We start from the raw sequence: 19,124 nt of genomic DNA, 5'->3' as shown, positions 1-19,124 counted from the left end.
GGTTCGGATGCCGCTCTCACAAGTTCTTTAACGCCACTACGGCGAATTGCGAGTGAATGAGGATGAAATCATGATGAAGGACACACAACACCCAGTCATCTCGAGGCAGAGAAAATCCCTGACGCCGCCGGGAATCGAACCCGGGACCAAGTGCGCGTGAAGAGAGAACGATACCGCAAAACCACGGGCCGCGGGCGTTTTATGCGTTAAACAGCGTGGTGTCAACTGAAGTCTCGCACAAAAGTGATAACGGATTTGGTAAATTTACAGGGAACACCGTGACAACAGTGTAACATCAAGAAGTGCGAACGACGCTCCAGGAAATTTGACGACTTAGGTTTGCATTAACAAAAATTATGTACAACTCAACAGTCAGATCTTATAATTTGATTTCGGTAGCTCAGTCAAATCTGTTTATTCTTTTCTATAGTATCCCGTGTTAATATCCCCCCCCCCCCCCCCCGCGTCGACCTTGTTGGCCTCTAACGGTACACTCCGCTACCTGACAGTGGAGTACAGACAGGCACACGCAGAGACGGATAGAACTGCAATGTCGCCGACGGGCGCGTGTTCGAAACTGGTGCGCAGCATTCGCACGAACCGGTTCAGCTGCATGCCGTACTGTCGCTCTAAGACAGCTCTAAGCTCCCAGAGACGCATTACCTCCGATAAAACAGCTCATTGGCCGAGTTCCCAGCGCTACTCTTCACCGATTGGGCAAATGTTACTACCGTACTACTACTGTGGCGCCGTGCGCCCCCGCATGCACGCGATGAGAAAGCAGTCGCGGGGGGCGAAGACGGGGAGAGAAGGAGAGAAGGAGAGAAGGAGAATAGCAGCGGCGGAGGGGGTGGTGGAAGAGAGGTGGCGCAGCGGAGGGCACAGCAGCGAAGACGCCGTGCACGAAAAAAGGGCCGCGGATAAGGTTAGAAAAGAATACAATGAAACAACACATAGCAAATAACAAAAAAGGAGCTCTTTGTAACGGAGAATAATTATGTTGCACGCAAGCTGAGGCCGTGGCCGACCGGCGCGCTGGTGGGGGGAGAGTGGCCAGCGGCGCCGTGGGGGGAGGGAGTCGGGGAGGGGAGATCTGTGTTACAGGTATTCGGAAAAGTAGTCCAATGAGAACAGTTGTCGGTGTGTGAAGCAGGCGGCTGTGTGCGCGTGCGTGGCCGCGTTTTGATGCCGCTGGCCGCTGGCTCCGTGCTTGCGGAGCGCGCCAACATGTCTTCCGCGTCGCCCGAGATCTTCCACGACGTGAGTACTCGCCTTTTACTTGCTGTCAGCTGCTTTGGGATGCTCTCGTGGGCGGGAGCAAGTCTCGGTGCGTCGACGGTGGTCGTGCCGACTGTGACGTGCGAGTAACTCGGCATTACGTTTTGCGTCTGTGTTGTGGGTTGCCTCCGAAAATGTAGATTGCGCTGGGCCCATTGTTGTGACGCTTCAAAGAGGACAATACAGCTGCAACTTGTGTCAAAAATCTTTCTGCTTCCATTCCGACATTAACATGCGTATTATGTACGGTTAGAATGCGACAGAAGATGAAGTTAGCAGTGCAACATTGACACAACAATTTCGTCAGATGCTTAAAGCGTAGGAGCCCCGAGAAATTCTCTGTTTTCCATTTCAGTGATACATTGCCCATCGAAAAGAGTTAAATAACAGTTGTATACACTGAAAACGAGGATGCGTGTCACGGAGAACAGAGCAGTGAGCGGGGTGTGAAATGTGCAGGAGGTAACTGTTGCCATCCTGTTGGATTCCACGGTAGGCGGCAGTTTTGTCTGTATCTGTTCTGCGACTGTTACGTCAGTGCAACACAGTGTACCAAACTGGTCGGGTGATAGACACTTGTGATTTCAAGCCCTGGGATATGACTGCTTACCAGCTGACGATGGTGAAAGAATAATTTGGTCATCCATCGCATCACGCTGTAAGCGACCCACGGCATGAGATCCCGCACGTAGCCGGCAGCGGCGCTCACTTCGTGCAAAACTTATTCGTACGTAGCTATCCGTGCGTCTCACCGCCTTTTGCGATAAGGAAACAGGCAATGTTTCGAGCCCTGATTCCTTACGGATAATACTTTGAATCTACCAGTATCATTTTTCTTTATTGCCTCTGCCGGGTGGAGAACGAACTTCGAGGGCCTAGGACGTATGAGAATTCCAGACACAAACGTTAAGTGAGGCCTTCTGCTTTCGCTGTAACAATGCTGAGTGACTTTGTTATCATTTTTACTTTCTGACTGCTGACTCTGGTGATAATCTTAGCCTGGCGTATAAGTAATCTCGTTTAATCCACGTACCAGACGTGCCTCAGCAAGACACAGTGACGTCAAAGAGAGCATGCACACTTGCAGCAGATGTGCTAATTACTTTCTTAACCTTTCTCTCATTGCAGACGGAAGCTGCACAGTACAACTTTTGTCTTCATTCACGTCACACTGTAGCCGATTGAACCGTTACTCAAAACTCTTCTGCGCTGATCGTTCTCTGTTAGTTACTGTCGGCAACAAACATTCCCAGTTCCAAAGACTTTAATACAAAAAGCAATCCACTGTTAATCATAAGGATTTTTAATTTAGACTTTGAATCCCCAGATGCCATTTTTAGCGTCAGTCTTTAGCATCGTGAATTTCTGTGAGGCGAAGCTGTAACTGAAATATGTTACAATGTAGGTGATGGGACAACGTACAGAGCACAAAAACATGGGTATATATTTGCGCAACAGACAGTCATCTGGCCTTATAAGCATCTATTTTTGTGATGCCGTACAACGAACTGCTTCCAAAACGATTCTGCAGTAACGAGTTTGTTTCCACTAGAAACACCATCGAGGTAGAAACTTTTATTCCTCCAGAGAAAGAGGAAAGAACAAATATAGAAATCATTTTATCTCTAGAGACAAACTCTGCCAACATATCTGCGGTGTACTCTGTTCCACGGGACTGTCAAACCGGTAGGCTTGCACGGCGCTTCTCTGGATCCCGGAATATTTGGAGCGAGCGGCAGCGGTAACCGTACGGGCGACCCCGTGAAACCCAATACTCGCGCACCGCCCGCCAAGTTTGCCCATTAATAATATTGCAAGGGAAAAGTCAATCACCCGATTAAAATTATGGACCAGCTTAGGGAAAACCGATATCGCTCTTACATGAGCACAAAAATATCTCTACAGGGCCATCACTGTCGTTTTGTTACTGATATAGAATTATTTTTCACATCACGAAACAATTAGTTGTCAGTATCCTGTATTACCTACACATGTTGTTCTTCGATTGCTCTTCTGAACGTTATTATGGTTACTTTCATTGTTTTTAATGTACGATAAAGCTACATATTTGCCTCGTCGTTTAAAAGTAGTATAACTGAATTTTTAAGAGCATTGATTTCGATGGCGACAACGGAAAATCCGTTTTTTAACATCCTTCTGTTTCTCTGTATCGAATATTTGTTGTCGTCGCTCTCTTTCTGCTCAGCACAAAGGTCTCTTAATTGTACAGAAATATCAAATGTTCGATAAGCAAATCGGTACAGGGAAAAGGATTTCAAGGAAAAAATCTAAGAAATATGTATTTTCGTGCAGGCTATTGGACAGTAAATACTTTTCACTTACCGTTCGTTAAATATGCCATTGACTGAACCCGTAACTATATTTTAGGCTTTAATGAGATCGACAACGTTTTACTTGTTTTTGGGCAACAGTGAAGCGAAATTCGCATATGGTCGCTTAAAGTATACGGTTGCCTTAACACAATAACATTTTAGTAAATTTCCAACAATCATATCTTCCCATGTATAAACGGTAGCAAAACGCCCGTAGTGGATCCACAGACACTGCGAACCTAAGCTAGAGTTTCTAACGTACAAAACAGTTTTTGATATTAAAACAACAAAGAAAATATAACTGCAAAATTAGATTTAGTGTTCAAAATTTTTAATATGACTTCGCTTCTCGCACAAACATTAACAAATATTGTCAAAAGCGTCAGAGTCGTGTATCGACTTCACAACCTCCTTAAACGAACATAATCTCATGTACCTAATAGTACGGGAGAGAAAAATTCTTTCTATATTCGTCAATATTTTAAGCTATTACTCAATTAGCAATGACCTACGCGCACACGAAAAAAACCAAATGAAGCTACTGATAAATTGTTTATCCTAAACTCAACTAAACTGATAAAATATTTGTAGTTTTCGTTTAAACAAAATTGTATTCTCTATCATGGTCTTTAGACTGACAGTGTTATCGAAACTATAGGTCTTTTTTAGTTTCAAATTGCATGTAGTCCCTTGTGTAACGTGGTTTCGGTCGCTAAACAGTATGGTCGTTAGAAGCGTTGTGCAGAGTCAAGATATTCTTGCCACTGGGTAAAGCGAAAACAAAGAAAGTGAAAATGACACTGTCGCTGAAGAGACGTGATGCTTCCTTCAGCATTTTTTCGCTTGAAGCTAATTCGGTCGTAATCTGACGACAACCGTCATGCGATCGGAATCATTTTAGTGTGTTCTACTAAAAGCCTAGTCGGGAATATGATTAAGCCATACGAGTACTTGCATTCTGTGTATGGTGGGGATATATGAACTACTAGTGAGGTTTTTCCTGGTGCAGTCTGCAAACAAAGTTTGACGAAATGTACAACTTTAACAACCATACCGCTGTTGTTTGTTAGTGACATGCCATCGAATATTGGACACACTAGTGATATGTCACGCTTGGCTGCGTTTCTTTTACCAGCTAGTTTTTACCCAGTAAACTGTAGTTTCAATAATTATTTAAAATTTATTTCAGCCATTGGTAATTATTCATATACTGAGCACTGTCTAGGAACGTCTGACTTGAGATTACTCCGATGGCAAGGGGTTATCGTAGTAACTGAACAAATTTTAAGAATATCAACTCTCTTTTTTAGCTCCAAATAGATGTAGAACATTCTCGCTAATTCTGTGAGACTGGTTTAGAGTAAGTATTACCTGTCCTAGTGGACACTGGTTATGTGCTGAAAAGTCTGGATAGTAATCTTACAATGCAGAGCTTAATTCTTATAAGTTCAAGGGTTATTTTTGTAGATTCAACAAGGCTTTCACTAAATACAATGATTAGTATAAATAAAAAATACAAATAAAATTTTTGTACCCGGTGTGGACTCGAACTCGAAACCCTGTATTCGGGAAATGCTGTTACCGGTAAAAGCACTGTCCGCGAAAGGCAATTTTTATCAGCCATAAAGTTTCAAAACAGCACGCGCTCCGCTGCAGAGTAAAGGTGCATTCTCTAAAAAATATAAATATGTAGTTGCATTGTAGCTAGAGTTGAACAATAAACTACATATCTCTCATTACTGCTGGTGCAAGCTGATTTTCAAGTCGAAATTAATCAAAGAAATTCTTTTTAATGAAAGAGGATGCTTGCAATTAGAAGGTGAAGAGACCAATTTTCATATTAGTGAAAGCTTTACTTCTTATCTACGTTAATAATAACGTAAAGTAGAAATAGTTGATAATAACTATTGAAATCGAAATGAATATAACGGCATTAATATTTTCCGAGATTACAGCAAGAGCTGCTTGTGTCAATAAGGTCACCACAGCAACTGGTTCTACACAATTCCGTCATGGACGTGTTTTAAGAAATTACTTACAATCGTGATCTTACGTTTTACAATCTTATTTCAAAACGTGATGGATGAAATGGACACTTCTTAAATCACCTTCAGTTGTACATAGAAATGACGTTATCCTACTCCAGCTGAGTCAATGACAGTGCGCTGTTTAAGGAAGACGTCTATATTTCGCTTGAAAATATTCGCAAATAAATTACTTCCGCTTACAACACGTTCTGAAACTTTTATGACAGTTGTAAATTCTCCAGTCACGATCCAGCTATTTCCCTGCTCGCGACGCTAGCTAGCATTTACTCCTCATTAATAAAGCTTTAGCATTTATTCCTCATTAATAACGCCTTAATTAATGTGGTTTTCATCTACCATCCTTTTTTTACAAATTCAACTTATTCCGTGGAACGTAATTTGACAGAAGTGTTTCCTCATGGTAGCTTTCTGCCGTTATTCGTAATTTTACTGTTCTAGGTACATTGCGCCATTAGTTGGGGACGTAAATTATTGTTTGTTGACGTTCAGCATAAGTGACGACGAAAGAAGAAGAGCGTCGAACGACCAACTAAGAGCTGAGAGCAACAGCTGGGGCCGCGACAAGTTCTAGTGTCTAACACTTGAAGGGAGAAGAAGAACTGAATAAGATGTAATAGAAATAAAGTAGCTGAATATCTTCCATAAAATTTATCAAGCAGTAGAATTAATTTTTGACGACAGATACAGGTAATAAACTAAAATGGTTCACAGAAACTGAAACAAAACGTATTTAACCGTTATAATTGATTACCATGGTGGCAAAAGGAGCCTGCTTGCGAAAATATTCGACAAAAACACTTCCAACATTTTAAACGGTTCGTAAGCTAATCTTTTCTTGAACTGTCAGTGGAAATTTTCAGTCTTCGTTTGCTATCCAAATCTAAATCATCGTTTAAAAGAAAACTATTACAAAGACGTATTCTACTTCCTTAGACGTTTAACTCTATTTTGGTAGGGAGGCGATTAAAGATTGACTACTAGTACCGCCTGAAGGCGGGTGATGGTATAGTTCTTGGCCTAGTCCAAGGAGCTACCCCAGTATTAGCTCGCAGTGATTAAAAAAAAAAAGGCATAATTAAACAACGAGGTCATGTATCGGTAAATAATCTACAGATTTCCGTTCACAGTCTCAAAATTACAGCTAAATGGATTAGAAACCACTTACAATGAGGTTAATAATGGGCAGAGTTGGAAAAGACGGTGTTTCACTGTTTCACGAACAAGTAATGCCACTTCGAAAGTAGCAGGCAGGCACAAACGAACAAAAATTCGATAATGTGAATAATATAATAAGAATGGGGACAATGTCTATTTGAATTACATGATGATTACTACATTGTTGATTCATTAGCCGCGCGGGATTAGTCGAGCGGTCTTGTTCATTAGCAAACTTGCCATCTGATAAATGTAAACAATTAAGGATAATCATACAGTCATTTTGAATATGAGGCATGTTCATGTGGTTTGTTCTCCACGACATTTCCACAACGAATTCAGCCACCATAAATCATCTGGATAAAGTAACAAGGTATTCTGTTGTAACATAACACAAAATGGCTGATATAATGTGGTCGAAGACGGAAATGTATGTTATGTAATTTAAAATTATGATCTTGAGCAAACTAATCTTTGTAAAAATAATACACTATTACGATCATTAAAGGAGGATATTATCTCCTTGAATCAGATGCAACAGTACAAGTGATTTCGGATATCGTTAAGGTGCAACACACGTAATAGCTTGGTGCATTTAAAGCTACAAAAATGGGAGTAACGGTACAAGGCACAAAATTTGTACTATCTGATATTCTGACCATCATTCTAGCCTTGATCTTTGCTTTGTGTACATAAGTGTTATTACAGACTGTTACAAATATTTTGTTGTACTGAAACACAGAAAATTCATACTTTTTTGCAGAACAACCTGATACTCTGATTCGTTACCATTGTAAAACCGAACGTAACATTATCTTTCCCTGTACGACACATCCTACAATACCTATTAAAAATTTGGCTGATACGAAAACGAAAGGGTGCAAGTAAGTGGACTAAGGTGTATTTTTAATTGCTAGAGTTGTATGTTTACAACAATTTTAACGGGCTTCGTTATGGTAAATCGCACGACTCTGATCACAGCAGGTTGATCCTAAACAGACACTTTGAAACGGTTATAAGCAGAATGCTTCTTTCTTCGTTCACCGATTTGCGTTGTGAAGATCGGTGGTCCCATCCCAAATTCTAATCTCATCTTGAAAATCACCCGCAAGTAAGTTTACTGTTAAACTGAAGAGCTTGTTCATTTATTTTAATCAGGAAAGGTCGTTGTCACTACTGCCATGTAAGGAGCTTCACACAAAAACCAAATCCTTCCAGTCAGCTGATGTATGAAGAAGCGATTGGCAACATCACTAACAAACTTGTTTCGTAGCATTCATCATTACAGTCGTTTGTGCGGTTCTCCTGCGTTGCACTTATTTTGTTTGGCGACAAGAATCCTGCATTTTTCCCCTGATTTATCCATTTAATTGATAAAGACAAATTCGTTGAAAAACCCACTATCATCTGACTTTACTTTTTATAAACGCACTTTTCGCTCCCTTTTCACTGTCATGCCAACACTTTTTAAAATTTCTTTGTCTACTGATTTCATTGTAATTTGCGTGGCGTAGCCTTTTATGCAGCTGAGACGCGGAAGATAAACACTAAATGTAGTCATAACGATGGACTCTGAATGTTAGATGAGTAGATCCGATTGCTAATGAAGAGATATTGAAACGAGTTGAAGGGAAAATTAATTTATGGCACCACCCGACTAAAAGAAGGGATCAATTAATGTGACGTTGTCTGAGGCGTAAAGGAATAGTTATATAGGAAATTGACGAAAGCGTGGAGTGTAAAAATTATGGGAGGAGGCCAAGGATTCCCTACTGTAAGTGGGTTCAGATGGATTAAGGGTGGGGTAGTTGAGCATAGACGAAAAGAGTTGCACGAAACAGAGTAGCATGGAGAGCTGCAGCAAACCGAACCATCACAGTATGAAATAAACTAAAACATGGTTTCAGTAATAGTATTAAATGATTATAAAATAAGAGTCTCCGAAAACAAGGAAATAACTCACAGAAATTAACGCGAAGATGTATTAGTGATCAATAATTAGACAAATCTGTAGATGCACTTCTGGCCTACCGGAGGAAACGTAAAGAAAGGAAATAAGTAAATGTGGTAACCATTTGGATCAATTTTGTTTGCATTTAAAATTTTCAAGTGACGCAAGAGAGTGTCAGGGCAACTAGAAAGACAAAGAGAAAGAAATAATTACAGTCTTTGCAAGCTGACAAACAATCCGGCAGTGTTTCTCGATAGCACTCGTGCAGCTTCTAGTAGGGCAGTGTTGTATTGCGTCGCACTCTAGGAATCACAACTTCGAAATTTTTACTTTTATACTCATCATGCAGCCAAGTGACCGCTACACTTAGTACATTTTCCGTTTCGTTAAAAACATCCTATCTCATGAGGTGTTATTAGAAATAAGGTGTAGCCGCATTATGGAAGAGCTAGTTTATCGACCTGAGGACATGCACTTAATAAGCTGAGTTTAATTAAAATAATGAAATGAAGATTTCCCAATATACTCTTTCGATAGTATAACGTAATTCGGAACCAGATTTCGTCATCATAACTGTTGTAGGTCACATGTGTATTTTATATTCCCATAATACTTTGAATCATGATTGTCTAGCCAGTTCAGCTTCATATACGCTGATGACAAGCAGTGTACACTCCTCTGATGACACTGTTAGAACCTGCACATCGGTGACTCCGTGGTTGTTAGGCCATGAATTAGTATCCCTTATTCGGCTTACAGCTAAGGGTGTTAACGAAGAGTTCCCGTGCCGATGGTCGAATTAACATGGTAGAGGTGTATAGACTTTTGAATTATCGTCAGACACGGTGATGGAATGGAGTTTAAGTGCTGACGTGCATTCACTTTATATTCGTGAAATATTCCTGTATTATATACAGGATATGCCTAAAGTAATGAGCTATAGTTATGAATAGAGTTTCTCACTTAGAAATCAGAAATTTCCATGCCACTGTGGATGTGCAGATGCTTAGTTTCATAGTTGAGAGACACTGAATTTTGACGCCTATCTCATTTGTGTGTTTATGTTTCATTTTGTGAGCGCATCCTCTCTTTTCACGCGAAATGTATTTGAGCATGTATGGCTCCGGGAGAGGCATAAGATGGGGACTTCGAATATTTTTTTTCTAAGATGGTATGAGCCATTCGTAAAACGCAGCACATAGTAAGTGAAATGAAAGTTTCTTCCCCTGATGTGATATGCGAGACTGTCTCGTAACACGGATGCTAAATGTTTTTAAAAACTTATCTTTTTTAACATGATGACTGAGAACCTTAAATATTACTCTCTATTTTGGCCATACTATGTATGCAGAGAAATACTAAAGGATTTAAAATGAAACAAATTTCACGTTTGTACATGCGTAAGTCTACAGGCTGTTCAAAACTTTAGTGCCAAAAGTGACAAATTTTAAGATGGAAACAATAACAAATATAGTTTGTTAAGCAACTAGGTGTCATAAATACATAGTAGAGTTAGTACAGAGTGCCAACGAGGTCAGTCGATCTGACTGAGAATAAAACAATTTTAAATTTTTTCAGTCCTTCTTCTTATCAGTGTTACGATAAATGTTCGAAATGAGTGCCATCAGTTTCTGACAAGTGAGAAGTGCCAGTACTGACGTAGTAGCGCCTCCCGTGCATGTAGGAAAATATGGGACGTATTCTGTACGCGTATGGCCGCTGCAAGAATTCTTGTAACTAACTCCACCACAGGCGTAGAGCACACAAACCTCGGTTTTCATGTAGCCCCAGAAAATGAAATCTAATAGAATGATATCCGGTGATCTCACAGGCCAAGGTACAGGTCCTCCCTAGCTTGTCGAAATTACGGGTTAATGCTGCGCGTACTGATTCTGCCAAGTGTGCCGGGGCGCCGTCATGTTGGATACACATTACAACATTGGCATAACGATGTATCAAGAAATTACTATTAGTTTACCTCATTCCCTACGGCCGTGCATGCTTAGTGATTAGTTTCCGACAACTATGTGCTTGATGGTGTGTGTGTGTGTGTGTGTGTGTGTGTGTGTGTGTGCTTACGTGAATTGTCTGAAAAATATCGAGCTAGGCCGCTGTTCTTAATTCATGTTGAACTGTAATAGTTTCCATTACTCGCTAAGCGGCAAGCTGCTCGGGATATGCAAAGGCATACCTACCAAATGGGGACCATGCCTTGCAAAGCACTAAGGTATGTAAAACTTCAAGTGTATGACTGTACGCATAAACTAACTCTATGACGCAAGCTAAATGCCAGCAGATTAAATAAAATTTACAAAATAAAGCGGCTCTCAAGGAACCGTTAGACTGCTTTTCGAAGCCGGCAGCAGAAGGCGTGCAGAGAAGTGGAGTGCGGCGAGCCAAGGTCGCGTTCCACACCCACCGGCAAACCACGCCGGATCCTTTTGTTGCCTTAGCCCTCTTAGCTCGCACGGAAATATTTCTAATTGGCCGTGTCCGATTGCCGGCGCAAAGAAGACAGTGGTTGGCGCTTTCGTCCGTTGATATAGTGAGCGGCCGCCATCCTTCACCCGGCCCACTGCAATCGGCCTGCCACGCTTTTTCCGCTCGCATCCCACCTTGCTTGTTTTTCCCCTTCGCGAAGCACCTTCCTTTTGCTCAGACAGAATCTTAACTGTGAAAACGTGTAGCCTTTAACGAAAGGAGCCGCTTGGCTGATTCTGAGTCACAGGGGTGTTAGCGACACGTCCGAGTCTCACATACGTTACCACAGTTGTTCGCGGCAAATTCTGTTCTAGGACGACTATGGATCGTCTGCAACTGAAACTTACACTTAACTTGGCATATCTCTTACACAGACTTTTTTTTAGTTGTCATCGATAGTTGTAGAGAAGACGTGTTACTGAGTCGATGGCGAAATGTGTCAGTAAAATTTATCTCTCTTATAATACGTTAGAGTTTAAGGTTTCACCTACATCGAGAGCAGCGGAGGTGGAGCTCCAATTCGGGCTGGACAAGGTTGAGAAAGGAACCAGCAGTGACATTTTTGTGGAACCAATCCGGTATTTTCGTCCGAAAATTGTAATTGTAATAGCTGCAAATCCGTGTCTCAGGAATACTATCCGAGAGACTTAACGGCTTTCCTTCCACTTACATGGAACGCAATTTAACGTCAATCTGTCAATGTGCTTCAATAAGATAAAGATGCTATATCGCAAACTAATGTTATAATTTCATTTAATTAAAAAACTTATCGGAACGTACAATAAGAGTCAGTATTCATGGTTTTTAGAGGAAAATTGTTTAAGCTAGCATAAATGTTTTGTGTGTGATTTGTCTCTTAAACATTGCGAGAAAGACATTTTCATATTTTAATCAAGGCTACCATTTATTTTGTTGGTCGACTTGCGTGGGCCAAATCCTACGTAGACGCAATCGGTATTCGAAAATATATGTATTTAGCGTGTACGATTAAAAATGTCTTCCTTGAGTGTAACATTATTCCTATGTGTTAGTAACGAGCCGAAGTAAACATAGGTAAAGACGGGTCTTCCTGTTTGTTTATTAATGGCAAAATGAGGTTCATTGTTTATTTTCTAAACACCATGCCATGGATTCATATTTTTCTAAGCAAACTCACACTTGAATGATGATGGGAAAGAATGCTGAGAAAACATAGAGGACGAGGGCAGCAACATATTTTGATGGGTTAAGAGTTCTCGATATGAAGATAGTGACGAGGATAGCAAAAAGCGGGCGGAAAGCAGGTCGCGTCTGAGAATACACGTTTCCTGGGGATTAGTATTGTCCCTATATGGTTATTATATTAAACTCATCCTCTAGATCCATCAGTTCTAAAACTTACCGTGTAACCTGCAATACCTGCCACATTTACTTGTTTATACATTTCACTTCAAAAAATGGTTCAAATTTCTCTTAGCACTATCGGACTTAACTTCTGAGGTCATCAGTCCCCTAGAACTTAGAACTACTTAAACCTAACTAACCTAAGGACATCACACACATCCATGCCCGACGCAGGATTCGAACCTGCGACTGCAGCGGTCGCGCAGTTCCTGATTGTAGCGCCTAGAACCGCTCAAACCACTCTGGCCGGCCATTTCACTTCAATATGAAATGCGACGATTAGAAAGAAACGCGGTAGCTGCTGTTTCAAACACAATCTGTGTTCACGTACTTCCTGATTATTTTGAGAGTGAGTGCGAGCTCTACAGTATTTACTTACTAGTCACTTTTTTGAGTGTGTCCAAGCCCTAATCTATTGAGCTGTGGCAGACAGAAGCGACTTGTCACGGATATCCGTCTTCTGGACAGAACTTGTCGTCTTAGAAGACATTCTGCGTATGGGACGTTACTTTTCGTGACATCCCGCGACATCGATGAACGCCCTTATCACTGTACAATATTCTGTACATATACAATAAACACTGCACGTTGTTCTTTGTCATGTGATAAGGTTTCATTGTCGTGTAGTCTGAACGAGTTTGCCCTGCACTTTGTTGAAATAGGTTTAATGACAGATTTTTAACTTGTTTCGAAAAACAAACCGATCACTAAACCAACGTATGTACGGCGAAAAGATTTTAGCACACGAATTTTACAGTGTCATTATTACTTATAGGCCCGCATAAATTTGTTTAAATAATCGATTTACTGGACTGTAGTAAGTAACCATTCACAGCAAGCATAGCTGTAAGAAAATACTGCAAAAATTCGTAAGTAGAACTAGTAACATTTAAAAATTGGACTAAAACATGCACCAAAAATTATTTATCGGCTAAAATTAAAATAAGAACACGTATTACAGATCACACAGGGCACTGCAGAAAAACAAAGAGGCAAACCGCATATGGGGAACACCTAAAAGCCTCTTTCTTAATTCGCAGAGAAGAACCCATAAAATTGGAAGGTCGCATCTAATCAATTTTTTAAAGATCATGGTCGCCTATGACTATGAAATTACTTACTTATAATCACAATTTTCGCTATGTGGGTACTATCAAATGAATACTGCAGGACTGTGCATCAGCCCAAGTCAAAACGTAAGAAATATCTCACCTGCATGTGTCGTCATCACATCCGTATTTTGGGTACTTCATGTTATCATTATTATCATCTTTCACGTAGATCATTGTATTGCACTTGATAATGACCACACAGTCGAAATTGCAACAGTGAGATTTATAAATAATTACTTTTAAAGGAATCCACAATGGCATTAAAAAATTCTACGTGACTATGGACTCTAGCTACGAGAAGGTAACAACCAATCAACGTCTCCACTTCACAAACCACGAGTGGATGGCACTTGGTGTATCACTACCTATTCACATTTTAACTCTTCCCTTACCAATGGTGCTAAGAAGGAAGGGATGTCTATAAGCTGCCATTAGTGATGGAATTTCTCTTATTTTATAGTCAACTTTGCTTCGCGAGATGTATGTGAGTGAGGAGGTAATATGTATCTTGACTCTCTTTGGAACTTGCGTTTTCAGCGTTTTAACAGTAAACATCTTCGTGATACATAACGCCTGCCATTGTAGCGTCTTGCACTTGAGGTGGATGTGCATCTCCAGGACATTTTCGTGAGTACTGAAGGGAATGGTGACGAAACGGGCAGCTCTTCTTTTGGATCTCCCTTATTAATCTTACCTGATAAGGGTCACGGACAAAATCTATGTCATTCGTAGGTGAAGATGATAGGGCAAAAGGAGTAGCATGTGTGGAACTAAAGTGAGTCATAGAAGGCAACTATTCTTGGAGAAGACAGAGCTTGAAATATATGCAACAAATAATTGAGGCGCGTCGGGTATAAGCACTATTCTGAGATAGGACTCGCACAAAGAACGAAACTGTGGCGGACTCGATCGATCCAATCAGAAGATTGATAACAAGCACAAAAAAGAAATTCTTCCAATCAATCTCAGGCTGGTAGGTGCCTTCCCTATAACAATACAATAACCGAATAGCATAAGAAATTTCCTCCTACTTGTGTGCAGTGCACCATTTCTGTTTTCCATAAGGATAAAGTTAATTTTTAAAATGTAGTTTTGTGTGTGAGAGCTATTTTTCTTTGTAGAAACCACTACAGAGAAAATATTTTTTTATTAGCCGCCTGCTCTCCGTAACGTCTCAGGCTAATCAGCGACACGGGAAAAAAGAGATCGGTGATGTTCACCTGTGTGTGGAATGAATCTGTAGAGGGAAAGGTTAGTGGTAATGGAAGGAACATTTCAGCAGACTGTATGATAAAGTACAGATGCACATGTAGACAATGTGACTTCGGTAACGATAGCTACAAATGTAAATAAAGCCTTTGTAATTATAACTGTAGAGGATGGGATTCCACTGCAGTATCTCAGTGTCATAGGTCCCGATATTAGTGGGGGGGGGGGGTCTGATAGAACTGGGGCCTGGGGAACAGCCTAAAATTCTTTCAAAAAAATGGTTCAAATGGCTCTGAGCACTATGGGACTCAACTGCTGTGGTCATAAGTCCCCTAGAACTTAGAACTACTTAAACCTAACTAACCTAAGGACATCACACACATCCATGCCCGAGGCAGGATTCGAACCTGCGACCGTAGCGGTCGTGCGGTTCCAGACTGTAGCGACTTTAACCGCTCGGCCACCCCGGCCGGGAAAATTCTTTCCTTTAGAGTGATAAGTAGCTTAAAATTAAGTTAATGAGCAAATTCAGAAAACCGACTCACTTAGCGCTCTGTGCAGTGCAAGCGAAGACGGGACGGCTTAGACGGTCATATCTGTCGCAGCGCTGGCCAAATCGCTGCTAAGACTTGTAATTACAGCGAGAGCGCTTACGTAAGAGCGGAGCGGCGGGCAGGCGGGCGCAAGTTTCTCGCCGGGATCCGAAAGGCGACCGATCCGAGGAGAAAGCACCTGGGTGCGGCCGCCGCTGCATCTCACGGCCGCACATTCACATAAGCGAAAATTCTCTGTAAGCATTACGAACTGAAAATATTCAGCATATCTGTCAAACAAAACAAACATCTTCAGATTCAACAAAGAATTTACGTGGTCCACTCAGTCGTAAATATTAGAGCTTTATTGTGCTTTGCTAAGCATTTCGGCCCCTGCAGGCCCAGCAGATCTATCATTTCTCTTGCTCCCGAATGAGATGAGAACGTCGAGAAGTTCGTTCCTTTTATAAGATACTTATATGTAGCATTTGTGAAAAATCGCGTATCAGAGAAGACGTAAGAAATGCTAAGGAAAATGATCAAATGGTTCAAATGGCTCTGAGCACTATGGGACTCAACTGCTGAGGTCATTGGTCCCCTAGAACTTAGAACTAGTTAAACCTAACTAACCTAAGGACATCACAAACATCCATGCCCGAGGCAGGATTCGAACCTGCGACCGTAGCGGTCTTGCGGTTCCAGACTGCAGCGCCTTTAACCGCACGGCCACTTCGGCCGGCAGGAAAATGATCAAGCGTGATAAAAGTATCAGAGATGATTGGTGGAATATTCATCGATGTTATATTAGCATTCAGAGTTGAGAAATGAACTTCATGACATCGAATCACTTCACTAGAGGCGCACGTAGTTAACCGTAGATCGAAACAGTTTGTAATTGTGTTATACCAAAAGTTAGCAAAATACAAGAATAACATCACAGGAAACACATACAATAAGAGAACCGTAAACACCTTCTGTGTTCTTCCCCCCCGCACAAATGGCTCTGAGCACTATGGCTCTGAGCACTATGCGACTTAACTTCTGAGGTTCAAAAATGGTTCAAATGGCTCTGAGCACTATGGGACTAAACATCTGTGGTCGTCAGTCCCCTAGAACTTAGAACTACTTAAACCTAACTAACCTAAGGACATCACACACATCCATGCCCGAGGCAGGATTCGAACCTGCGACCGTAGCAGTCGCGCGGTTCCGGACTGAGCGCCTAGAACCGCTAGACCACCGCGGCCGGCAACTTCTGAGGTCATCAGTCGCCTAGAACGTAAGAGTAATTAAACCTAACTAACCGAAGGACATCACACACATCCATGCCCGAGGCAGGATTCGAACCTGCGACCGTAGCGGTCGCTCGGTTCCATACTGTAGCGCCTAGAACCGCACAGCCACTCCGGCTGGGTCCCCCCGCACACAAGCATATATTTAGGGTAATGCTGCACAGGGCATATTCACTAAATTTAGCACAAATCTGTCCTGGTCAAGGCACTGGTAGTTGCTCCAAGCAGAAGAAGGGTTGTTTTGGTGTTCCACGATTTTCTCTTTCTGTATTGTGATCGATTTACACTGCATTGTTCGTCTTTGGCGCTCTAGTGCTGTAGATGTCACAAAATTAATCAAGAAAAAGATACGTGTATTTCGTACATATATTTTCATATATAAGCCGACTTCTGTATTTTCCTTTGTGTGAGATAGTGTGTGGTTTACAGGGTCGATTTCAAATTCTTCATTCTAATATTTTACTGTTGACGTCTTTTTCCATAAATTTTCTCTGCTTGTGACATTGTTTGTGCGTATCGTGATATATTATGTGTTGTAAACCATTTGCAAGGGCTGCGTAAAATTCGCCCTAATCGTCAACTGTAAATTAAATTTGTGCTTCTTGTAAATTACTGGCAACAATATCCCGGTTTAAAAACAATCATTTCTTAGTTTTATTGTGTTTACATGATAAAAGATATACTTTTGAGAGTTTTTGGATGCTTATGAGTATTGTGAGTAACGTATTTCGTAGTAAATTGTGGAGTAACAGACATTTAGTTTGTAAACTTCAGAATCAATATCTTTTCAGAAAGTCCTTTCCCCTCATTGCAGTGCAGGTACCTATGTGATTAATGCAACTTCCGCTTATTGACATGTTTGTTGTATGTCAGTTTTCGAAATTTTATCATCACAACGTAAATGATCTTACGAATTAAGCCACTGTGTTGAACTGATGTGTTTTCAGGTATTTCGAAATGTAGTGCTGTATAAGAACTCTGAAAATTAGGCGGGTATATCGAATAACTGATGAGGAGGTACTGAATCTAATTGTGGGTGGGGGTGGGGGTGGGGGAGGGGTGAGACGAAGAAATTCATGCCCGAACTTGTCTGAACGAAGGGATCTGTCTGATAGGACACTTGCTGAGGCACCGGGTGAAAGTCAGTTTGGTAATGGAGAGAGGTGGGGTAAAGTTGTGGAGGGAGACCTAGGCCTGAATATATTAAGCAGGTTCAAATGGATGTATCCCATTAGTCCAAAACGTTTCGGAACTGGATTAATAAAAAACAGGGAAATGTTAAGATGGTGGTTTTAATGCTTGAGGTGTTCTACATAGTCGCCCCTACCCTTCCAATGCCATCCCAGCACCAACACCAGTGCGTAAAACGCACAAAACGTTCACACAACCTTGTAAATCATCAGAAATGTCCTTCTTTGGGACATCGTTCAATTTGCGTAACAATTTGACTTGAATATTGGTTATGTCGTCAAAGCGTTGAACCTTTATGTGAATCTCTACATTTTGTCATTTGGTGATAGGTTTGTATTGATAACACCGGGTATCGTTACCCGTAATGACTTTTTTTTCAAAAAATAACTGTCCGCATTGGGCATTTCAATCAAATCGCAGCAGGCGGCAACGCATCGTTGTTTTTGTTCGGGAGTCAAGATGTGCAAGACAAATTTTGCTCACACTTTTCTCTTCTTTAAAACATTCTGGAGAATGTCTTGAACACTTGATTTTAGACACTGTCTCATTGCTATTTGTGACACACGTTGACACTCTAGACCCTCACGTCCCCTACTTAACGCTACCTGCTGGTGGAATGCACAGATTATGTTGTTTACAGTGTTAGCTCAGGCTGTCACCGTATTTACTGCGCTGACGTCGCTTATATGTCAGGAACGAAATCTTGCAGATATACGCCTATTATCCCGCGGGAGTCTACTTACTAAGATTCAATAACTAGTATTAAATGACGAAACCTAGAGATATTCTTAAGCCGCTTTCGTATCGCTCCCGTAGGGATCGCGAAAACAAACTTAGCCAACTTAAAACACGCAGTGAGGCATTTAGTAGCTATTCTTGGCGCGCTCCATAAGTGACTGGAACGGTAAGGGACCCAATAATGTGGTCCCATCATAAATACCCTCTGGCGTCAAATTCGATGTCTTTTTGCACAGTATGTATGTATATATAGAATTAATCACAATCAAAAGATACCTATAAGTAATAACTACATACTAAATGTAATGACAGCTTGCCCACAGAAATGTGTGGAAAAAGCAGTAATAAGGAACTAATTGTAAATTATATAACAAAGAGAATATATGTGCTAGTGTCCCGTATTAACGATTCATATCAAAT

At 41.2% G+C, this 19,124-nt stretch overlaps 1 protein-coding gene across 2 annotated transcripts in view; it reads left to right on the top strand.

Annotated features, from left to right (window-relative positions):
- Positions 1-1,125: 1,125 nt before the first annotated feature.
- Positions 1,126-19,124, top strand: part of LOC124555416 (dendritic arbor reduction protein 1-like) — a 160,815-nt gene continuing 142,816 nt past the window's right edge. The window contains exon 1 of one of the 2 annotated variants that reach the window (XM_047129317.1): positions 1,126-1,260. In XM_047129317.1, coding sequence (XP_046985273.1) covers positions 1,186-1,260 — 75 coding nt within the window. In that variant the 5' untranslated portion in view covers positions 1,126-1,185. The remainder of the gene's footprint in view (positions 1,261-19,124) is intronic. The other variant, XM_047129318.1, reaches the window with a different exon arrangement.

The sequence above is a fragment of the Schistocerca americana genome, chromosome X (assembly GCF_021461395.2).
Source record: "Schistocerca americana isolate TAMUIC-IGC-003095 chromosome X, iqSchAmer2.1, whole genome shotgun sequence".
Taxonomy (NCBI): domain Eukaryota; kingdom Metazoa; phylum Arthropoda; class Insecta; order Orthoptera; family Acrididae; genus Schistocerca; species Schistocerca americana.
The sequence above is the reverse complement of the archived record's forward strand: the minus strand, read 5'-3'. Positions and strand labels throughout refer to the sequence as shown.